Consider the following 23609-nt stretch of genomic DNA (forward strand, 5'->3'; position numbering starts at 1 on the left):
CAACGCAGTTATTTTGTACGAATATTGTTGGAAAGGTTCTGCTTGATTTATTTACTTACTCGTGCATGGATAGAAGACAGTCGTTTGCGTGCATTTAAATATGCATTTGCTGATGAAATTAAACATAATATCTTTGTTTTCTACCAGTAGTAGGATTTTTTGAATTGAATCTGATTTATATTGACCGATATTTTACATGTTTTTGTTTTAATTGTAATACACAAGACAAACGATGCATGGTCCTTGATTAAATAATCGAGAAATAATATTTCATAGAATATTTATAAATCATGAATAAGGATTCGCTGCAGTTTGTAGACGAACTTCAGTATGAAAGGTCGATATATTTTTTCTTAGTGAAATTTTGAGTTTTACCAGACATACAATACCCAGGGTTTGTCTACAGAAGTTTGAACTAGGCTAAATTTGGGACTTACTACATGTGATATCGGACTTTATTTCTCAGTTTTAATTGTCTTCTGGCTTTTAGAACAATCAAATCGAAATTCTATTTTTTTTTAAATCGGTGACATCAATTTGCACATTTATATGAGAATGAGTGTTTAGTTTGAAAAGAGAGAAAGTGTTTCTATCTTACCTGCATACTTCATGCTGACTACAGCTGGAGATATTTGTCTCCCGCACCCTTCATTTAAATTCACAAACATAGCGCCACGATCTCTTTAACCATATAAAAGTACTGTGAAATGTTGCTGGGTTCATATTAATGAAACATGTACATGTATATATGTCGCACCGAGGTCAGATTTAAGTACAAGCATTTATTTGATACTTCATTTCTGATCCAGCATTAACAAGCTTAATACTTAAGCGAGAAACTCATCGATATATTAAACGTGAATTTGTAAAAGCATGGATACGTACACCTAGAACACAATCTTAATCAAATCAGTTATCAAGTATACGTTTTCAATTCTTACGTAATACAGTTTTGATATTAAATTATTTTGACATTGGAGTCCTTTAAAAACTGTATTATTTAAGCATTGGATGCTTATTTTTGGATATTGTCAGTTCTATAACACATGGTCACACAGACAAATTGATATAATAATTTGGGTACACGAATGATAACAAAAAACAAGCATCCAATGCTTATAAATATATTGATGTTTATTTCAATGAAATATTTGTGTTTCGTCGCTTTTAAAAATCCATAACATGTATACGCTCTTTGTCATGGATATGAATAACAGACGGAACAGTCATAAAAAACATGCTATTTAGTTCGCATTTGCGGGAAACTTCGTCTTTTTATTAACGAATAGATGTCATTTAACAACTTTTTTTTAAAATAATCAAATATCAAATCAGTAATGTAAATATAAATCAAACGTTTAGTTTCATTTTTTTTTTACAATAATAAATGCCTGATGACGTTTATATATATTTGTACGCCGTGCTCAGGCTTGGTGTTATTGCTTATATTTATATTTTCATACTGATGTCTATTTGTATGCAATTTTGTGTATCGTCGCTATAAAGCCAATATTTGCGCTCTTAGTCAGGGATATGAAACATACATGGAACAGCCATAAATAACATGTTATTTAGTTAGCTTCCGCGACAAAAAATATAGTGTCAGAAACCTTGGATAAACATTTTTTTCTTAAAAGTAGATATTGAAAATTGAACGTCACAGTAAACATTAGGGAAATGTGTAAATATATTTATATACTTTACACATTAAAACTACTCGAGATGTCAATGATTAAGAATTCTGTTTAAGCCTGTTATATTACATGTTCAGAAGTCTCTTGTAATACAAATAGTAAAAATACTCTACCATGATTCCAATAAAAGCCAACAACAATATCGGATACAAAAACGTATCTTTATAAAAAAGGATTATGTTAATTGACATCATGACGCCTGAACCACTAACTAACTAGGCCAAATATCAATTTCAAATACACAATGTTTATATACATATTTCATTTAAATGATACACTTTAAACAACAGAGATGGTATGTATGTATATATATATATATATATATATATATATATATATATATATATATATATATATATATATATATATATATACACACCCACAAATGTTCATTTCTTCTTTGGTTTAACAAAAAACAACTTTGAAATACCACCATGATAGATTGTGAATATCAGAATTTGTCCAAAATCCCAGAAAATTAAAAATCTCTATTAGAATGGCAATTTATTTGCCTGAAGCGAAAGTGAAATGCCTTTAGAGTCACTGTGTCATTTTAAGATCAATCTAGAATTTGATTGTACAACAGTTGTAATACATATACAGATACGTAAAAGAGAATTTCAAACCAACTTTCGTTTTTATGCTACAATTTTTCACCAGGGTCGCTCTGGGTGATCTGAAAAGCTAAAAAAAAAATCAAATTAGATATACAGTTAATTACTGTAAACCATTGTTTGATTATTCCTGACGTTTTATCAAATTTTTATTTATGTATGTAATATATACTAAGATATATTTACATACATGTAATACATATGTTATATCACATTTTTATATTTTAAAAAAGAGATTTAGCTGAACTTACCTTGATGTCATAGCGCCAAAAAAACGTCTTTTTGTTTTAATGCCTGCTATTTCATCCATTTCTTCCTTTTTTAGAGAAAAATCAAACACCTGAAAGAGTAAAATGTTGTTTTATTCATAATTCACATATTTATGGATGACAAACACAGAAAGAGTTAAAGACAGGAAATTTAAATTCTACATAAATCATACCATAAAATACAGTAATCACGATTTCTTCAAAACAGCATATATTTACGAGGATAAGGTGGTCAAACGCCAAAAAAATGATAGATAATATCACTCAGTATAAATAATCAAAAAAGAAAAAATATGCATAGTTCCAAAATTTTCTATTTCACTTGTGCTTTCTGGATTTAAGCATCCGTCATGAGATGAACATACAAAGAACACACACACACACGTACACACATATATGATGCTTTCAACAATAAGGGGAAAAACTTTCTGTGTATACAAACTGTGATATTTATATTTATCAATATATAACGTACACTATTTATAATAACGCATATAACCGTATGTATTTTGATCAGGGCAACTAAATGTATATGTGGCATGTTTATATCGCGAATATCATGGTATGTCGAAGATTATTTATATCTGGGGCTTTTATGTTCTTTGTTTCTCTTTTTAAAGTTATCCACTTGCCATCTCATATTTAAGACATCCTGACACAAAGTGTTCTTTTCATTTGCAAGATACCCAACATTCACTTGCGAAAAAACAACTAGTTGACATTCGTTTTGCAGGAACGTAAAAAAATACTTAATTACGAAAAGAGTTACATGTTTTACTTTTAAATTTTTCGTAAGACACATTTTGTCATTAAATCAATGCGGAGTCCCTCGTACATTACCTTGGTAACGATAAACAATTCTTCTCTCTTCACTTTTCCACTCTTGATATATTCCTGTAGAACCTCACCGATGGCGTCTTCATTTAGGTCGGTGTAGACGGTGTCTATGTGTCGGTATCCGGCGTCCAGTGCCGCACGGACCGCAACTCTCACCTCGTCCTTTGGGCTCTGTCAATAGTAGTGTCATATATAGAAAGCTACTTTTACTCGTCGTTGATATAGTGATATATACATATTGATAAAGAACGTCAAAGAAAGTTTTCTAGAGGTGGTTCTTTACAGTGTTTAATATCTTTTCTGAAATAGTATTCAATAAAAACGGTCTCCAATTGAAAAAAATCATGCCATGATATATGATATCAATTGGCTCTAAACGTTAAATCAATTTACTTACCACAATTCAACCAAGCAAATAAGTGTTTTTCAAAGAGAGTTAAACATTTTCATGATCTTTTATTTTAGTTTTATGAGATTGGTATCAGCCATATTTTGTTTCAAGTTCTTGTTAAAATCTAACTTCTGTCTAATATTACTAGTAATATTTTTGATAATGTATCTATTTCAACAAATAAAAATATTCTGACTATTATTTTTGGTTCTGTTTAATAAATCTATTTACATATATCTAATTTATTCATCTATTAACAGCAAATTCTTAAGGTGCCTTTTTAAAATCATGAATAAAGTAATGATTCTTCCGTTTTCTTTAAAAAATATTTTGTCAATTTAGTTTAAAATGTGTTGTGCATGCAGACGCTCGATGGTACATGTATTTGGAAAAACAATTTTATTACGCTGCGTAATAGTTTGCAATACAACCATATGCATGATGAATGTTCACTGCACTAATGACGGCTATATTGACGATCATGTATTGTATAATCAGAAATTTCGTTAAGGATTTAATTTCGTTACTTGGGTTGGCAGTTTGAATCAAAGAAATTTTATTTGGTTCAAAAACAACGAAATTTTAACCCAACGAAAATATGTGCTATGGTCTTTATCGGTTGTAAACATACGCCAAACATAGTATGTCTTGATAAGCATATAAGAATTTTTATTATCTTTCAGTGACTTTACAGCCTTTTATTTGTAATACATTTAAAATTGTTATGCTCAATCAAGTAACAAAATCTTATCAACTTATCAAAATAAAATGGCAACCGGTAAATTGTGGTTATGATCTGTTAAAATAGCAGACCCAAAAAAATACTCAAAAATTTTTCATTTGTTCAGAAGTAACTTAAACCTACCTGCCATGTTCCTAGCCCTACGGATGGCATATGTAACCCATTGGATAGCGTTACAGAGGTGAGAGAATCATCCATTGTTCAACTGATTATGTTTGAGTACTTACATTCAGTGTTATAGTGTCAATTTTATCATACCGCGCTCAATTTATCTGCACGAAACTTGAGGCCACCTCTCCTAAAATTTACCTGAATTGAGGTCAATGATATGCTGCTTGTCAATAAAATCAAATTTTGATTTACAGGGTTTTTTTTTTTTTGCTTTGCAATTAAATATACATAAAATAAGTTGTAAGGCCAACATGATCGTGACACAAAGAGAAATATGTCCAACGTTTGATACACAAAAACGTATTAGTTGTTGGAAATAAATAAGAGGGAATTAAATGCTAATGATGAGATGACCAACAAAATTAGAATGGCCAAGAGAAAAGATGAATGTTTATGTAGAAGAAGTACAAGGTGTGAAGTTATTTTTTCACGAATTAAAAAACGGCTCGAATCTCCTCGAAGAATGTCGACCATGCGTTCTCGTTGACTTTTACAAAATGTTCAACAGAGAGATATTATAATACCATGTTGTGAATACCGTACGAGCAATTGATGTAAGGAAAAAATGTATCAAATTATGTAGAATGGTAATGTTTAAAAAAAGGTATGGAAATCTAGTCTTTTTAAAGTTTGCCTACTACCGCGAGAATAGTGGAAGAAGATTCTAACAAAATAACATTCCATCAATTACATATAAAATAAGCTTGTTGTAAAACTTTCGAGATAATATAAAGATTAGAAAATCATTTTTTAAGAGTTCCACATTGCGATGACAGTTCAAAGACTTAAATTATAGTCTTGCTTTTTCCGCAACTGAATTATTTATGAAGGTCAAATTAAGAATTATATTCAGTTAAATGAATTAAAATTACATGTTATCAATTTTTAACCGATAGATTTAATCACAGCTAGTATATTTTCAATATTTTTTACGTTCCATGTATGCCATTGAGTATAGCAATTAGCACCTCGACGGATCCTGGTCACTCCAGGTAAATAACGCCTGTTTTAATTAGGCCCCGCCTACTTTTTCAATAACCGTACGGTCCTCAAATGTAGGTCCTCTCGGGTCACCATCGAGTCGTCTAAATAGATCTGTAATCATACATCGGGACAGTCTGTATTTACAGATGATATCTGTATCATCTAAATAGTTTAACGGGTTATCTATACTTTTATTATATTTCATGTCACCTAGGTGTAAGGCAAGGGTTATGGCTGGGAGGTGGGGGTATATATTTGTCTTATTATTTTATTCTCCTCAGGAATTTCAATGAAAGAAATGAGTAAACTTACATATTTAAAAAAGAGAAAGAATGAAGCTGCATATCAAAGTTCAGATATTGTGAAAGCATTTGAAACAAAAACAGGTTTTGAACTTTCTAAGTAAACAAATAGACTTGTAAATTAATTGTAAAGTGATAATTGGCTAACTAAAATTACTGATAATCAGTACAATCATGTAAACTGATTTTCATAAAAATGCCAATGGTGATTACATGTCTACGCAGGTTGATTATTCAAAAACTGGAACAGGAAAAGTGAGTTACAAATTAAAGTTCTTAATGCTATTTTTCTGTTAAATGAGACTTCTCGACAAGTTTGTGTATGGGCTGTGGTACTCAGGTGACCGTTAAGGCCTATTGGCCTCTTGCTTTCTTATATCCACCACATTTCTCTTATGTCCTGTGGAATTTCAAGAGTTTAGTTTGGAACAAATCGACTCACAGACTCGCTTTGTTTTAGTTGTTCGTAGAAACAGATGATAGTTTGGAATACTACACGTCTTTCCATTTTCTACTTTTTAAAAGAGTCTGTCTCAGAGAAGTTGGGAGTTTTTTCTTTTGTATACGTGGGCATGGGTCGCTCGCAAATTAAATTGAATAGCCCAATTAATAACATTCAACGCACGGGTGATTCAAGATTGGTGCAAAGGAAGTAAGGGGTATTGTACGAGAAGCACTCCATTTCTTTAAAGAAATGGCGCCGAGGCCCCGAAAAGACCGAGGCCCATTACTTTTAAGGAGCGGACTCTACGAGTACATTGACCCGCTTAAAATCCACCTTTGCTGCACCCCTTGTTGTATTTGAATGTACAGTTGTAAAATGCAGAGCGGTTTACTTGATATTTGCGGTGGAAAAGGAATGGAGAGGCCATTCGAACACACTATTACTATAAATATTCCGCTTGCACATGAAAATCTGATTCCGTCAAGCAGTAATGACGAGATATTTCTGACCCAGCGTAATTATAAGACCGATACTGAGAGCGGGTAGGATACTTATAACTTTATATCGGATATACTTAGGTTAGAACAAGTTAAGTCGAACAAAAATGCTGATATCGTCATAAAGAGAGGTGTATGCACCCTAGTGTTCTAACGACAAGTTTGACACGACAGCCGTCATGTGTTCGATCAGTCGAGCGATAAGAAACATCAATAAGTAGATACAATCTTTATCTCTATATATAAAATCATAAAATTTACAAATTTTGAAAACTGAAAAATGTTTATTCAGCATGGCCTCCTTTGGATGTACTTTTGTCTGCAGTGTCCCTCCAATGTTCCTCTAATAATTCCTCTTTGGGTTCCACGTCCTAAGATTACGGCTTCCGTCCACTGGCTTCCAGCGTATATGTGAATACACAGAGGGGGTTACACGGGTGGTAAGATGTTAAATACCGGAACACTGGTGACTATTGCTGGATCATCACTGTGACATTGCTGGAACCTTGCTAGAACCCCTAATGGAGATTGGTTACCCCCAAAAAATACGCTCAACTACACATCGTGCTACCACTGCAGTGCGTGCTAATGGACCCCGGCTCACTGACCAACAACATGGGTATTTTTAGTATCATAGAAAACAAATAGAACAGCCCGAGTATAGTCCATTATTGACCAATACCCGAAGTGACAAAATTCACCAATCAAAGTACTGAAAGTACTGATAGGCGGAAGCATCATTGCATATTGTCAATGTTATTATGACTACTTTCTTCAGAATTAGTTTGATAAGGGGTAGTTATGGTAACATATTAATGAATGAGAAAAATTCCTCTCTTATTGGTTGCCTTAAGATACAATAGAACAGATATATATTGGTTCAATAATTTTATTTTATTGTGGATAGAATTATGATACAGGGACTTGGACACAATTAGAGATCAAAAATTTTATTTTTATATTTTATGTTTAAAATGGTTTATTGGTGCATTTTAAATGATTGACCAAAATATTAAATGTTAGAGTCAAGTTACAAGCTCAAGTCTTATAGCTGTTTACAAAAAATGTAATGTAGAGAATTACCATTTCTTAGATAAAATGACATTTAAAAAACAATTTAAACCAATTCAATATCTTCTTAAATACTATTTTAAACAAAACAAAGTTACTTTGGTTGAAATTTACACCAATACAACGAATATGTAAACAAGTGAAAAGCTGTCAATGTGACAGCAAACCGGGTTTTCTTTTATGTAAACTGTATCCATAATCCATGTCAACCCTTATCCAGTGAAATGGAGTACCCTACATGTATATGCAACATTTTGCCAAAAAATGACTAAGTTCAAAAGCTAGTATTTTTTTTTATAAATTATCGGAAATCAAAATCCTAGCAATATGCACACCTCTGATATATGTACAATTGATCTGCAAAAGAACAACTTACTATCTTGAGAAATGTAGGAGGAGTTATCCGTACAATGAGGGTACCCTATATGCAATATTTTGCCAAAAAATGACTAAGTTCAAAAGCTGGTATTTTTTTCATAAATAATTGGAAATCAAAATCCTAGCAATATGCACACCTCTGATATATGTACAATTGATCTGCAAAAGAACAACTTCCTATCTTGAGACCTGTAGGAGGAGTTATCCGTACAATGAGGGTACCCTATATGCAATATTTTGCCAAAAAATGACTAAGTTCAAAAGCTGGTATTTTTTTTTTATAAATTATCAGAAATCAAAATCCTAGCAATATGCACACCTCTGATATATGTACAATTGATCTGCAAAAGAACAACTTCCTATCTTGAGAACTGTAGGAGGAGTTATCCGTACAATGAGGGTTCCCTATATGCAATATTTTGCCTAAAAATGACTAAGTTCAAAAGCTGGTATTTTTTCGATAATTTATCGGAAATCAAAATCCTAGCAATATGCACACCTCTGATATATGTACAATTGATCTGCAAAAGAACAACTTCCTATCTTGAAAACTGTAGGAGGAGTTATCCGTACGATGAGGGTACCCTTTTGGCAGCCGCCCGCCCGCCATTTTCACCATTTTAATAACCGGATTTTTCCGTTGGAAAACCCGGTTAAAAAATGACAATATTTTAGCTTTATTTACAAAACAAAGAATTATAAACTCTGTATCTTGTTTATAATTTGAGTTTTGAGTTTCAAATTTTGACATAGCATTATAAACAGTTACTTCTATATTTATCAGTATAAATATTTAAATGGGAAAATAAAATTTGAAAATTTTAAGTCAAATCATGTCCAAGTCCCTTTAAAAATTTGAGATTTTATGAAGGCATTACAGTTTAAAATGAAAAATGTGAAGGAATAGTAAACAAATCATAAAGAACATAATATATGTACTAATATGGTACAGATGGTCAATGTGGAAATATTCAGTAACTTACAAGATAAGTGTATAATACCTTAAAGATAAAACAGGAAAAGCAAATTGAACATCAAGATATTTATTTGTAAAATATATTTGTATAACCAGTTGACACTGATATGCAAGTTGAAAAACGATAATGTGTCAATGAAGATATCTTGGAAATTTGCCCTTTATTGATCACTTTCTTTGCGTATATGTTTATTTTATGAAAAATTGTCCAAATGTGTGTCATAAATATCTTGGGCCAGAGTAGTATATAGGTTAAATATATTCAGTGTAATTTGGATGGAATGATGAAAAAATATCAAAGAATTTAGGAAACTGAACTTTGGAAAATGCATTTTTTCATACTTTACAATATAGTTTCACCAAAATAACAAAGATACATATGTAATCATTTGATTATAGAACTTAAAACAATCAAGTAGCTTGTGTGTCACATTGCTCACATGAGAAGCAATTTTAACAGCCATTGGGAATTCAGCTTAATAGAATAATGTACAAAATATCTGGACAATGTGTAGTAAAATGGGTCATGATTCATATGTTTTTCAATTTTTTTCTTTCGATATTCTCAAGTTTTACATATGTTCAAAAATCAGAAAAAGTTTATTTACTAACTGTACTGTATACCAAAACACATTTAACAATGATCGACCATACATGAACATACAAATGTTAAGAAATAAAAGTGCAGTAGTCAAAGGATATTGCTAGAAGTTTTGTTATAGGTTGCTATTTAATAATAATGTACAAATAAGTGTATTATGTGTCCTTTACAATTGATCTAGGGTGTACAGTCAAATCACAGTTTTCTAATAATGAAGACATTTGAACTTCATGTCTTTATATCAATACTAATGGAATGTTTAAGAGAACTTTTCCCATGATACTAGTTGAACATTCACTTTCAAAGAATCCTTTTATAGCTGCTATAAACGTGTCCTTGGAAAGCGTATAATCCTGGTATATGCCATTTGTTGCACAACAATTTCAATAGACTAATGACGTCTTGCTGCCATCATATCCCTGACAACTGTCTTTTTCAGTAGGATTTTCCTAAAAAGTGTTGATGAAAATGAATTATGGATATGTATTCAAGCAATATATTTCTACAATATACTTGAACTTTCATTAAGAAAAACATGGATTTCAAAATAAAATGAACCTGTAAAATATTTTGAATTCATGTTTGTTTTCCCCAAAGGATTTATGTTCATAAGCATACATGTATTTTGCTTAAAAAAGATGAAACATTTTATTAAGAAGATCACTAGATATAGAATATTAATATTTGTAGGGTTATTATGGTGTATTACATATAATTAATAGAAAATGAAGTGATCAAACTGTAAATAAAAGTTGTTTTTTTCTTCAAATTCCTCAGTTCATTACTGCATTTAGAATAAGAACAATTAACAAAGTTATCAAAGATTTGTGCAACAACATAAGTGTGAGGCAATGCTCACTAGAGATGCCCCTCTCTGATGTGAATAAACAAATTGAAATACGCAGAGTAAACATTTACATGTGACAGAATTTTTAGCAAATGAAATCCACCATATGGCATACCTTAAAAAAAGAGTGTGTTAAAATTTCAAGCATCTGCGATTAGATTTGTTAAGAAATCTGCTATGAAAATTTGTTTGAAAATCTGAGCTTTAAATAAACACAAAGTCTTAATTAAACAAGAAGTTGATTACCGATCACTACAAAAATGATTCCCATCATATGGCATACCTAAACAAAGAGTTTGTTAAAATTTCAAGCATTTGAGATTAAACGTTGCTGAGAAATCTATTATTAAAATTTATGTTACAGACAGACTGACAGAGAGACATATACACAAGGGTAAAACAGTGTATTCCTTCTCCTTTGGAGCATGGGTATAATTAATTCATACTTTAACCAGAAAATGACAGGAAATATCATCAAACTTCGTTATCTCAAACTCCATTGGACTGTTTAAAAACTTTCAGATATCTGAGTTAAGATTTCAAAAGTAAAATACTTAAAAAATAAGAAGTTGGAACTTACAAATCACTTCAACATATCCATTGTATTCAACATATCAGTGTTGCAAGATATTGAGGTTCAACTGTAAGTTGTAATTTACTCACCTTGAGAATGGTGTTAAGGTCACCAAGATGAAGGTCCCTGCTGGTAGCATATTTTAGATGCCCTGATTACAAATGTTCAATGTTAGTCCCTCTAACAGTGATGAACTGAGAAGCATCTCTCAACAATGCTACACTGCATTTATAGCATCTGACCGTCTTTTTCTGTGTTCTGTTTGAATTTTGCTGTGTGCCTAAGTTTAGCAACTCTCCCCTTCAGCAGAAATGAAGGATGATGTTGGGCTCTCACTGTTTCCTCTTGTCGTTGAATGTTAATCAGTTTCTTGACATTCATCTGAAAGAATGTACAGGTGTTATAAAATAAAATATTTCAATCATATTCATATATAAGGTCATTATACATAATCATGCAGTGTCAGGTATATGAATTGATTGGAATTGCAATTAATCATGTACCATAGATGAAGAATTAATATGGTACATGTACTTCTCTTTAAAAATTAATAATGTGGTAAATAGACAACAATTGGTTTATGATCAGAATAGTAGGATTCAAGAGTTGCACATGAAATATCTGAATCTGACATACAGCTGGTGTAAACATGATCCAAACATGTGTCATAATCAGTTGTACTACTATGCATAATCTGCCTTAGTTTAAATTTGTGCAATGAAGATGACAATACCTTTTGATCAAAGAAATCAATATTTGTGTCACCTAAAATGATTACAGGCTCTGAACTTGCATCAATATCTTGAAGTATAGTTTGAAGATATTTGGTAAAAGATGCAATTGATGATTTTTGAGGAGGACAGTACAAGAAGAAAATACGAATCATCTGACCCCTATGTAGAAAAGTTGCAAGAACTGTTGCAATTCCATCAAAAACACAATGAGTCAAATCAATGAATTCTTCTCTGGTATAAATGACTATGCCATTATATGACCTCACACCAAAATTTTCAGAACCATCAAATCTAAACATTTGAAATCCTGGCAGATTATAATCATCATTTTTGTCCGTTATCTTTAACCTGCTTTCAGAAACTGCAATGATATCAGCAGACATGATATTTTTATCATTTTTCAAGTCTTGAAAGTGTTTGTGAAGAGACCTCGTATTGTGGTAAATTATTTTCATGTCAGAGTTGATTTGCAATAGATTTGGTAAACACAAGGACAATGAAGCTTGCTCACGAAGTCTTGCCATTTGAACAACAACTTTTGGGGAGACTGATATCTTGTCTTCATTTAATTTTAGGATATGCAAATCAGATAGACAACGCACTCTACTCATGGCAACGTAATGCATATGCTCCTGTTTCCTTTTCCCTAAATCTATGACTGCGTGTTTCATAGTGGAACCTTGAGATTTGTGAATTGTTTTTGCACAAGCAAGTCGTAATGGAAACTGACGCCTTGTTACATGACAGGCTTTGTACCTTCCCACTGAAAATTTTTTTGAAACTTCAAATATAGGAGTCCAAGTTTTCGAAATAGAGTCAGTGTAATACTGAGAGTATTTTGATCTGTTTGCAGCACCAACACTTTCGTTTTCAAACTTAACCCATATTATACTGCATCTCATAGAGTTTGTCACTCGGAAATCAAACTTTTTCACTAAACATGGTGATCCATTAGTAAGCCCATCAACTACATCTATATTCAAACAGACTTCAGCAGGTAGGTCAAGAATAAGGTAGAGATCTTTTACTAGACCCATTGTTTTGTTAGGATCATCTGAGACTTGAGTCAAAATTTTCTGTTTTACATCATTTGAAACATCCCCTGTGACATAATCTATTGCAGATATATGACACTTATTTTCAGAAGAAGCATTACTATAAGCTTCCATATTGTGGCTGTTGACTTCTGCATTTGTAGTAAATAAATGAGGTATGGTATCATAGTCAACTGTCTGCTTATTTATCAAGCCTTTTTGTCTTTTTTTCAAAACACTCATGTCATTATCTGTTTGGACACCTTCACGCAGTCTATTTAAGATTTCAGCAAAATCTCGATCCCCTTTTTGACGCATTATTTCTGTTAATTCAAACATTTTGAACAAGTCACACCACAAATTTTGTGCAAGTGGACCATAGCCTTCAACCAAATCTTCAAAGATCCAACCATCAAATACAGGTTTTAATTGATAAAGATCACCAATAGCTATTATGCTAATTCCACCAAAAGGCTGATTATTTGAAAAAATTTCTTGAAGGCGCATATTGATGAAGTTGAACATTTTGTTTCCAACCATTGATATCTCATCTATAAATAGTACTTTCAAACTACGGAATTTTACTCTCATGTTGTCCAACTGCTGTACATCTAAGGGTGTATACTTCAGATTTTGGTTTGCAGGGATGCAAAACAATGAGTGAATTGTCTGGCCATGGATATTAAATGCAGCTTTACCTGTTGGGGCACACAAAACAGCTTTTATTTCATCGGGTCTATCTGCTAGTTTCTTGGAAAAGTATCTGACAATACTTTGGTAAAGGCAAGTTGTTAAAACACTCTTTCCTACCCCAGCTCCTCCTGATAGAAAACAATACAATGGAAGTTGATCAGTCTTCACACTATGTAAAATGTGATAAAAGAACTGTTTTTGTTTTACATTAAGTTCACAAGTAAGTTTCCTGTACTCTTCATCATTCATTGTGTTGAAAACCAAGTCATTTATTTCAACTTGCTTTCTTGTAATACCCAAATCTAATCCCAAGTCATAGGAAACTCCTGCTGTCTCTGGATTAAAGCAACCATGGTCCAAACACATCTGATCTTCAATATTCAAATCAATCTCTTCAGAATGCTGAAGTGCTGAAATAACATTGGCATTGTCATTTAATAAAACCATTTCATTGTCTTCCACAATATCAGCAACACCTTTGTCAAGAGCATAAGCTTCCCTGTTGTTACAGATGATGTCTTTGTTTTGAATAAATTTGCTTTCATAACTTGAATGACTTCCTAACAAATCATCGATTTCTTTTCGCCATGGTAAAAACAACATTAACTGTTCTCTATAATAATTTTCTGGATCTTGGTTTTTGTTAAACCTCACATAGCGAATCACTTTTTGTATATTCCTCTGCTTTAGTATTGAACCATCTCTCATAATATATTCTTTCTCTAGCTCCATCAATCCCGACTTTGAAGTCAGCTCTAGAAGATAATCATCCTCATTTGTCTCCTCTAATTCTTGTTCGGGTAAATATTCAACGCTTATGTTTTGTCTTTTTTCTTTCGGTGGTAATATAATGTCAAATTTTGACACAAAATCTGCTAGACAACAGTTTTGAAGTGCTCTGGGTCTTCTTTGATAGCGTTTTATCCAATTGTCTGACTCGATATTTGTAGATTCACCTGGCATGTCTTGTAAAATTTCCACAGGTTTCAATAAGAATGTTCTTTTTCCTTTTTCACTAGTGTTTATGAAAACAACTGATCTACTGCTCGATCGCATTGGCATTTGCAGGAGAATATAAGCTGCCTCTTGTGCACTTATTTCAACATGTGTCAAGAACTTGTTTCCAATTTGTCTGACCTGTTGTTTCAAGGTAAAATTACCTTTCCTAGCTTCCTCACAAGCCTCATGCAATAAATTTGACATTCCTCTTTGGGATTTTGAAATGTATGAGACAATATAAGCAGCACAAGCATATCCATCCAGTATATACTGAACATCTAAATTGGCTTCCCATGCTTTTAACAATGTCTGATTGTAAGCATTAATTCTAATTTCAGACACTTTGCGTTCTAGGAAAACTTTCGGAGTCTTCAAGGATGATCGAATTGCTATTTTATACATTTCTTCAGACATATTCAATTTTGAAAGGAAATTTTCAAAACTCGTGAAATGACATCCAGATTGGTCTAGTTTTATTTCATTGAGAACTTCACATATTTTGAGATAATTTTTCTCTACATCTGGGTTTCCATCCAATTCATTTTGATCAAGAGGCAATAGTATTGTTGTCTTTGGCATAGGAGGCAAGGGGAAATTAAATCTGCATATATTTTTCCCTTTTTTCTTGCAAGTGCGAGCATGGCGGTGGGTCTGATAGTTTACCAACTGAGATATCTGCTCATTCTTGGCACATGTAGTATGCCTATCAATGAATGTTGTAATGTCTTCCACAGAGTCAACTTCAAAAATTGGAGCGTTTTCAACCCATATCAACATGTGTACATGTGGTGAACCTCTCTGTTGAAATTCAACACGATAAAAGTAGTCTTTTATTTTCCCAAGTGGATGTGTAATACCTTTCAAGACATGTGATAGAAATACTTGAAATCTGTGATTGAAATACCTTGCACAAGTAACAGGATCTTTTCTGATTAAATCACACTTTTCCTCCCATGTTAAGTTTCCAATTTCCTCATCTGTTAGAATTTTGTTGAATAGTGTCTTGTGTAAAATTTTAAGCACACTACCCCATTTTGTTTCTGCAGCTGAAAATGAGCAGAACCAGGTAGGAATTCCTAGCTGCCTTATCATTGCAAATACATCTCGTTTTGCATTTTCCCAATAGGCAGGTGATCCTCTTAGAGTTCGAAGTACTCTATAACCTTCATTCAATCTTACAAGTTGGTCAAAGGAAGTATCATCCAATACTTGACCCACTGTAATTTTCTTTCCTTCAGTCTTGCATTTCCGCATGGCAAGGGCAACTTTATCTTGGATTTGCTTTATTTGCAGTCTTTTAAGCTTAAAAAATAAGCTTGGCATAGAGCAAGCTGATCTTCTGTCTTGTGATCTAAGTTCCCACTTACAAATTGTAGCATAGGTAACAGGTGTATGTCTGTCTTTGTTGTCAGGACGCCTCTGTCCACAATATATAGTTGGGAAAGCAAGATATTCTGCATTTACATCTTCATAAAGTCCAAGAGGAGATTGGTTTTCACCAGGAGCAAATGAAAAGACTTTGCTTAACGACCTTACATCTGCAGGGTGCAACAATGCATCGGTGTTTCCAGTCAATCTACTTTCAAAATTTACATCTTCAGTCCACCCATCTTCCTGTTCCTGAGAATTAGCATCATCTAGCAAATTATGATCTTCAGAACCAGAATTCATTTCATCAACATTTTCATGATTAAACCCATACCAGCTTGACTGCTCGCTAGAAATATCCCAATTCTCATTTATGGTCATTTCTTCATTTTGAAACATTTTGCTGTTCTGTAAGAGCCATTTTAATGCCTCAATGCATTTCTTTGGTCGAATAGCTTCATATAATACATGATGTTTGAAACTTGTTTTTCTCTTGAGTTTAACTTGAATAGTCTCAGATTCAGAAAGTGTTCTTGGCAAAGACTTAACAGTAGTATTTACATCTGATGGAACATTCACAACATTTCCTTTTAAACTTCGCTGTCCTCCTCTTGGTTTTTCCATTACTTGCATAAATGGTATTCTTGGAGTGATGAGTCTCTCTTCCATTTCTGTAATATTCAACTCTGTGGGTTTTTCAGGAAATCTAAACCCATTTATGGCAGCACAACTTGGCACCTTTCCATTCTTTATTGATCTACAACATGTTGAACAAACCCACTCAATATTGCCTTCACTTATTAAACCTTGTAAACATTGTTGTCCAAGTGGTAGAGTATGTAATGTATCTGCTTTCTGAACATTCTGTCTAAACCATGTTTGAGTACAGCAAGAGCAAATATACACTGGTCCAGTAGATACCATATCTTTGAATCGAGTAATTACAATGTCACTGAATTCACTCTCTTGCAAATAGTTTACCCCATCAAGTGCATTTGTTGTCAAAGCAATATTTTCACTGTCTGACTCACAACTACTGACACCAGGAACATTTTCAACACTTATGTAGTCTGATGTGGTTTTCATTTGTTCAAACTGGTCTGTTTTTGAAAATACCTCTGCATCTGATATTGCAAAACTACATGTATCTTTCATCATCATACATGTTCTCATTGATGTATGAGAAACTGGAACTCTTTCTTCATTTCTTGAACAAAACTGTTTTTGTTGGGAGCACACATCTTCTTTTCCACTACAAGAATGTCGGGGATGTTGACGTTTTCTTCCAAAATTTTTAATAGCAGGTGTTTTCTCAATAAAAAACGATTCAGTTTTTCCAGGAGTAACTTTAAGAGACAACTTTGTTGAAAGTGAAGATACAAATATTGATGATTTATGTGGTCTTTTTGAACATTTCTTTATAGAGAAAGAAGCAGCTTCAAACTGCACAGTTACTAATGAACTTGAGGAAATTGTCATACATAATTGGCGCAGAAAGTCGCACAAGATGCCAAATGAACTAAATGTCGACATAATACAATTTCCTTCAGGATCACATAAACCATTGTTACCCCTACAGTGTGAATCATATACAAAGTATCTGTTGTCCTTTCTGTCAAAGTAAATGGCTATTGCTGATGAATTGAAAACAAGAATACATCCACACTGTTTGACAAAAATCAAATTCAAACAATTTTCAAGATTAGTCCCAATATCTGTTAAAACATTGGGAGACATACAACCAGCATATGTTTGTTTCTGCACAACTGAGAAATAACTGTTCTCATAATGAATGTATCTTGGTAAATCTGAGAATTGCAATAAGTCATCTGACTTTTGAATGGAATTGTACATAAAATCCCCTGCAATTAAAATTTTGTGAAGAAGTTCTTTATTCCATGATGAAACATCCTCAATGCTTGCTAAGATCAGAAACATGAAACAGTTGCACATGCATTGCTTTCCTCTAGAACTCTCAGGGAAAATCAAAGAAGCTTGATTATAGTCAGCCTTTAGCACAGATTGTGGGACAATAGGTATAAAAAAGTGATTCTGTGAGAATGCCATGCTGTATGAAAGAAAACCACTCATTGAAATACATGTAGTACTATACTAATGATCAAATTACTCAAATAAATCACTCAAAGAAAAAAAATTGTAAATCTCTGCAAAAAATACAAAACAACCATGTTATCAAAAAACAAATCGTTTCAATATGTCTGTAGCTCAGGTAATTCTAACCCATGTATTTCAAAATGATCAATAATGGAGTTGTACACAAATATCATGTAAACTGTTCACACTCAATCATGTTAAATATGATTCTCAAGTTTTCTTTAATAAACAGATTTCTGCAGGATTATAGTTTTTCAATTTCTCATGGATTGTAAAATTTTACAGGCATTCATGAGTTATGAGTTAATGCATTGTCGAAATTTCTTAGAAAATGTTAAATTTCAATTTTGACAGTCAGGTAAAAGTTAAATTCTTAAATTCAACAGAATTTAAAAGCAGTGTTCAAAGTTTTCAAAATTGTATTCATTCAAGGTTCTGAATAGTTGTGCTCCAAGTTCTCAAAATTGTGTTCATTCAAAGTGCTCAATAGTTGTTCTCCAACTCCAAGTTCTCAAAATTGTATTCATTTAAAGTTCTCAATAAGTGTTCTCCAAGTTCTCAAAATTGTATTCATTCAAAGTTCTCAATAATTGTTCTCAAAGTTCTCAAAATTGTATTCATTCAAAGTTCTCAATAATTGTTCTCCAAGTTCTCAAAATTGTATTCATTCAAAGTTCTCAATAAGTGTTCACAAGTTCTCAAAATTGTATTTATTCAAAGTTCTCAATAATTGTTCTCCAAGTTCTTAAAATTGTATTCATTCAAAGTTCTTAATAGTTGTGCTCCAAGTTTTCAAAATTGTGTTCATTCAAAGTTCTCAATAGTTGTGCTCCAAGTTTTCAAAATCGTGTTCATTCAAAGTTCTCATAAATTGTAAAATATCTAAGACAAAGACCAAGTTCTCATATATATTGAATATATTCAAAAGCAGTCATCAAAATTATCCAATAAATTATGATGTAAAGAAAATTCCACAGGAAAGTTTAATCACTTTCATTATATATTATTGATGATAATTATGTGATTCTGAGATATAGTAGGCAAAAAGGTAAATTGGGCAAATATTTTTACAATGTTAATTGAATTAAATATCTTCATATATCTACAATATCTATCATATCTTGTTATATGAACCAATAAAATGTATCTTGTATAAAAGATATATTCCGAGATTTTGTCAAAGGAAATTCATTTGCATATTCATGAGGTCATTTTGAAACTTTCTGTATTAAGCAAAATGAATAAATGAAACCTTAAAACTTTATAACACAATACAGTTGCAGTGAGTATAATATCATCCTATGAACATGAATAATGCTAGGCCTAGATCAACAGATCGTACAGAGATTTCACAAAATATCAAAGGCATACATGTACGTACGCTAACGGTATCTTCCGTTATGCGATTCTACTACAACTGACCGACACAATTTCAGAATTATCAAAGAATGCTTATATTTATAAAACAATATAAAAGTTGGCCTAACACAAACAATAATAATTTGTCAAAAAATTGATGTACGTATGTACCAGATTCTCGATCAAGAAAACGATATCATCATTATCGAAGCATAAAAATCTGTAAAATGAGGCAAAATTTTAAACAATGAGAATAGCACGTTAGTTACCTTGCGTATGTCGACGATGGACGGTCACCTGTTGTTCTCAACCTGGGTTTGTTGACAAAAAAAATCACGCTCTTTGGGTAGTATACAACTTGAAGTGCATCCAGCAAAATCGGTGTGTGATATTACTACGCGCAAGTTTATATGTTTACAAATAATTTACACACAGACAAAGTATCATTCTAATCATCTTTTTTTCAAATCGAATTATACAAATAGTTGTTTTTAAAAACCATTCATTACCGTGCTCCTGTTATTTTTCTTTCTTTGCTCATAAACAACCAATTTTATATCGAACTATTTTTCCCTCGTAATTTTAACTACTAGTCTCGTTCAACCAGACGCTCGGCTGTCTCCGTATATCTCCGACGAGCAGACTTCAGACTCCGTGCTTGAGAAACGCTGAACTTTTGTTTATTCGTGTAACACTTGCTACATTTGTATCTTTGCTATTGGGCATATTCAATGGATATTTATGAACGGATAGAGTAAAAAATTATGCCAGAAAAATTCTTTTCCTCAAAACAATGTTCAAACGGGGATTGAACGGTGAAGGGGGGGGGGGTGTAGAGAGTTGTATGCCCTTAGTTTAAATAACATCAGATAGAGCTACCATGAAAAAGGGCAGGAATTTGACCTGTGACGTAGAAGGTCATGAAAGCAATTGCAATAGGCGCTTCCGCCTAAAAAGGATATAAACAAAAATAAAAAAAACAGAGGTACCCTACAGAAAAATGTATCCATGAATAAATCTATTGATTGTGACAAAGTTACTTGTTTTAATGGCAGGGAGGCTAAAATCCACGAGCCAAAAACAGACAAGGAGATTTCTCATCTACAAGTGAAACAGTTATGTTTTAAATTGTCATGTATTTTTATATTCAAACAAGTTTTTAAGCGTTATCGTACGATATTAGAATATCTATACCCGGTATAATTTAAACAAATGTGTTAATTTTTTGTGATAGTATAATGACAACTTTTTGTCATTTCTTCAGGTTCGCACTATCAACTATGTCTAAAATACGGTGTGCTGTTGACACATTTTAAGAGTGTCCAAAAAATCGCAACCAAATCTCTACAAACCATGTAGAAGTGTAGGTCCTTTTCTCGTAGATCTTAAACACTTGACAAAAGATGAGTTAAACTACTCTATGTTTTGTTTTGTAAATCTGGTCCGAATACCCACGGACACAATGTACAGTTTCGTTATTTGTTTACAACTATATATGTCCACCATGGGATATAATATCAGGTTTCTCTCTGATGAGATATTTTTGCAGATTCGAAACACGTTTGATATTGTGATGAAAAAAGGGAAAAGGATAATATTGGTAGGGTTAAAAAACAGGCATTGCCTATAAAAGAGGATGAAGAAAAAGCGGTGTCCTTTCCTTGGAGAAGACACTCCTAAAAACACCGAAATGTATGAAGGGGAAATTATCGGTTGTGAGGATCAACAAGTATCTACGTTATTCCGAGGATACCTCTTAAGGTCAGACGACACGTTCCTCAATTTTTTTTCTAGGAATTTGTTTTTGATTTTCTACTACTTTAACATGTTTTCTTGCAAAAAATGGGATACCTTATCAGGCATTTCTGCAAAATACTGGAGTTTGTAATATCGTATATAATCTTCTTGAAAATACACTTGAATTGGTGATATGAAAAAGTGTTTATATAATATATATATATAGCAAGAAGTGAAATTTTAATCATTTGAAAAGTGTTTATAAATAACAATGATTTTATTGCAACTCTTTATTACGAGGAGAACAAAAAAGATACTCGAGGAACGTGTTGTCTGACATAAAAATAACCAAGAAGGACTGAAGCATGAAAGAGGTACGAAAATGTGTGTTCGTGCTTTCCAAGCCAGCATAAAATCAATGGTTCTCTGCTCAATCCAACATCCAAATGGTAACAAATAAGCCCCATTCAGTTGACTTGAACATATTTTATTATATACACATGTAAGAATACAAAATCATTTGGAACTAATTAAAAGTAACTTACATACTATTATCTTTTCAAAATGAACTCTTACGGATTTTAAATAAAATGTGAAAGAACTGCTTTTTAAACCTGTAATGTTAAATGTTCAGAAGTCTCTTGTAACAGAAATAATTTTTTTAAAAAACTCTACAGCGATTCCACTGAAATTCAACAACAATATTGGATACAAAAACATATCTTTATAAAAGGAAATTATGTAAATGAACATCATGATGCAAAAACCACTTATTTACAAGGCCAAAAATATATTTTTACACAATGTTTATATACATATTTCATTTAAATGATGAAATTTTAAAGACGGTATGGCATATGCATGTACATAAATGTTTGGCTCAGCAAGAAAACTTTGAATTACCTTGGACGTTGTGAAAGAATACGTCAGAATTTGTCAAAAGCCCAGGAAATTCAAAATCTCTATAGCAGTTCTCATTTCTGTTCATTTCTCTGTACTCATTTCTGTTCATTTCTCTGTACTCATTTCTGTTCATTTCTCTGCCGGAAGCGAAAGTGAAATGCTTTTTGAGGCACTATGTCATTTTGAGATCGATCTAGAATTGGATTGTGCAACGGTTGTAATACGTACAAATACAAATACGTAATAAAGAATTCCGAACTTTCTTTTTTTATGCTATAATTTTTCACCAGGGTCTCTCTGGGTGATTTGGAAACCTATAAATACGATAAAGATATTAAAATTATTGTAAAACATTGTTAAATTATACCTGATTATCAAAGTTTTATCCCTTTATGTAATATAATTAAATATATTTGAATAGTACATTTATTATATTACATTTTATATATTTTAGGATATTAAATAAACTGAACTTACATTAATCCAACAGCGGCAAATAGACGTCTTTTTGTTTTAATACCTGCAATGTCTTCCATTTCTTCTTTTGTAAGAGAAAAATCAAACACCTGAAACAGTTAATCGTTGTATATATCATGATTTCATAAGTCACATATTTCCAAATGACAAACACTGGCAGAGATAAAGAAAGGAAATTCAATTTGTACACAAATCATGTCATAAAAAAACAATAATCACAAATTCTTTAAAACAATGTATATTTACAGGGGCTACATGTATGTGGAAAATTACTAGTCCATACTAGCATAATCAAACTCAAACTTAACTAATGAGTAACTACAACTTTGCAGCTATAAAATATAAGGTTTTGTAAAAAGAACAATGTGATCGACAAATGTTTATCGAAGTTTGCATATGAAACTTTCTAGATGTTCCGTCTGAAAGAATCATCTATTCGGATCGTAATAACATGATGTGCATATGAACAAATGAATTTGCTATGTAACCCCCCCCCCCCCCAAAAAAAAACAAAAAAAAAAAAACAGCGCATTGAAATAAACTAAAACAATAATAATTGTAATGGTACTCAACCGTGATTTAATATGATTATATGAAAACTGAACAAGACAGGATAGCGGCATGTTGTTCCAACAAAAAAACTTATTAATTATTAACATCTGTACAGGCCAATTTCCCTCATATAATCGATCGCAGTCTCATAGACCTAACTTAACTGTTGATATATATATATATATATATATATATATATATATATATATATATATATATATATATATATATATATATATATATAT

At 32.1% G+C, this 23609-nt stretch overlaps 1 protein-coding gene and 1 long non-coding RNA gene across 4 annotated transcripts in view; both read right to left on the minus strand.

The window, feature by feature from the left end:
• Positions 1–1112: 1112 nt before the first annotated feature.
• Positions 1113–23609, minus strand: part of LOC128159737 (aldose reductase-related protein 2-like) — a 29184-nt gene continuing 6687 nt past the window's right edge. The window contains exons 9-11 of one of the 3 annotated variants that reach the window (XR_008240175.1): positions 22813–22901; positions 22564–22649; positions 21896–22472 (exon numbers count right to left, since the gene is read on the minus strand). Coding sequence is in view for 2 of the 3 variants with exons in the window: in XM_052822922.1 (XP_052678882.1) it covers positions 2348–2378; positions 2560–2648 (120 nt within the window). In the remaining variant the exon portion in view is untranslated. Of the gene's footprint in view, positions 2379–2559; positions 2649–21895; positions 22650–22812; positions 22902–23609 lie in introns of those variants that run through there. The other 2 variants (XM_052822922.1, XM_052822923.1) reach the window with 2 other exon arrangements.
• LOC128159738 (uncharacterized) lies at positions 9173–20449 on the minus strand. The gene is made up of 3 exons (XR_008240176.1): positions 19965–20449; positions 11483–11774; positions 9173–10421 (listed from the first exon to the last, which is right to left on the minus strand). It is a non-coding gene; the product is annotated as an uncharacterized LOC128159738 (long non-coding RNA).

The sequence above is a fragment of the Crassostrea angulata genome, chromosome 8 (genome assembly GCF_025612915.1).
Source record: "Crassostrea angulata isolate pt1a10 chromosome 8, ASM2561291v2, whole genome shotgun sequence".
Lineage (NCBI taxonomy): Eukaryota > Metazoa > Mollusca > Bivalvia > Ostreida > Ostreidae > Magallana > Magallana angulata.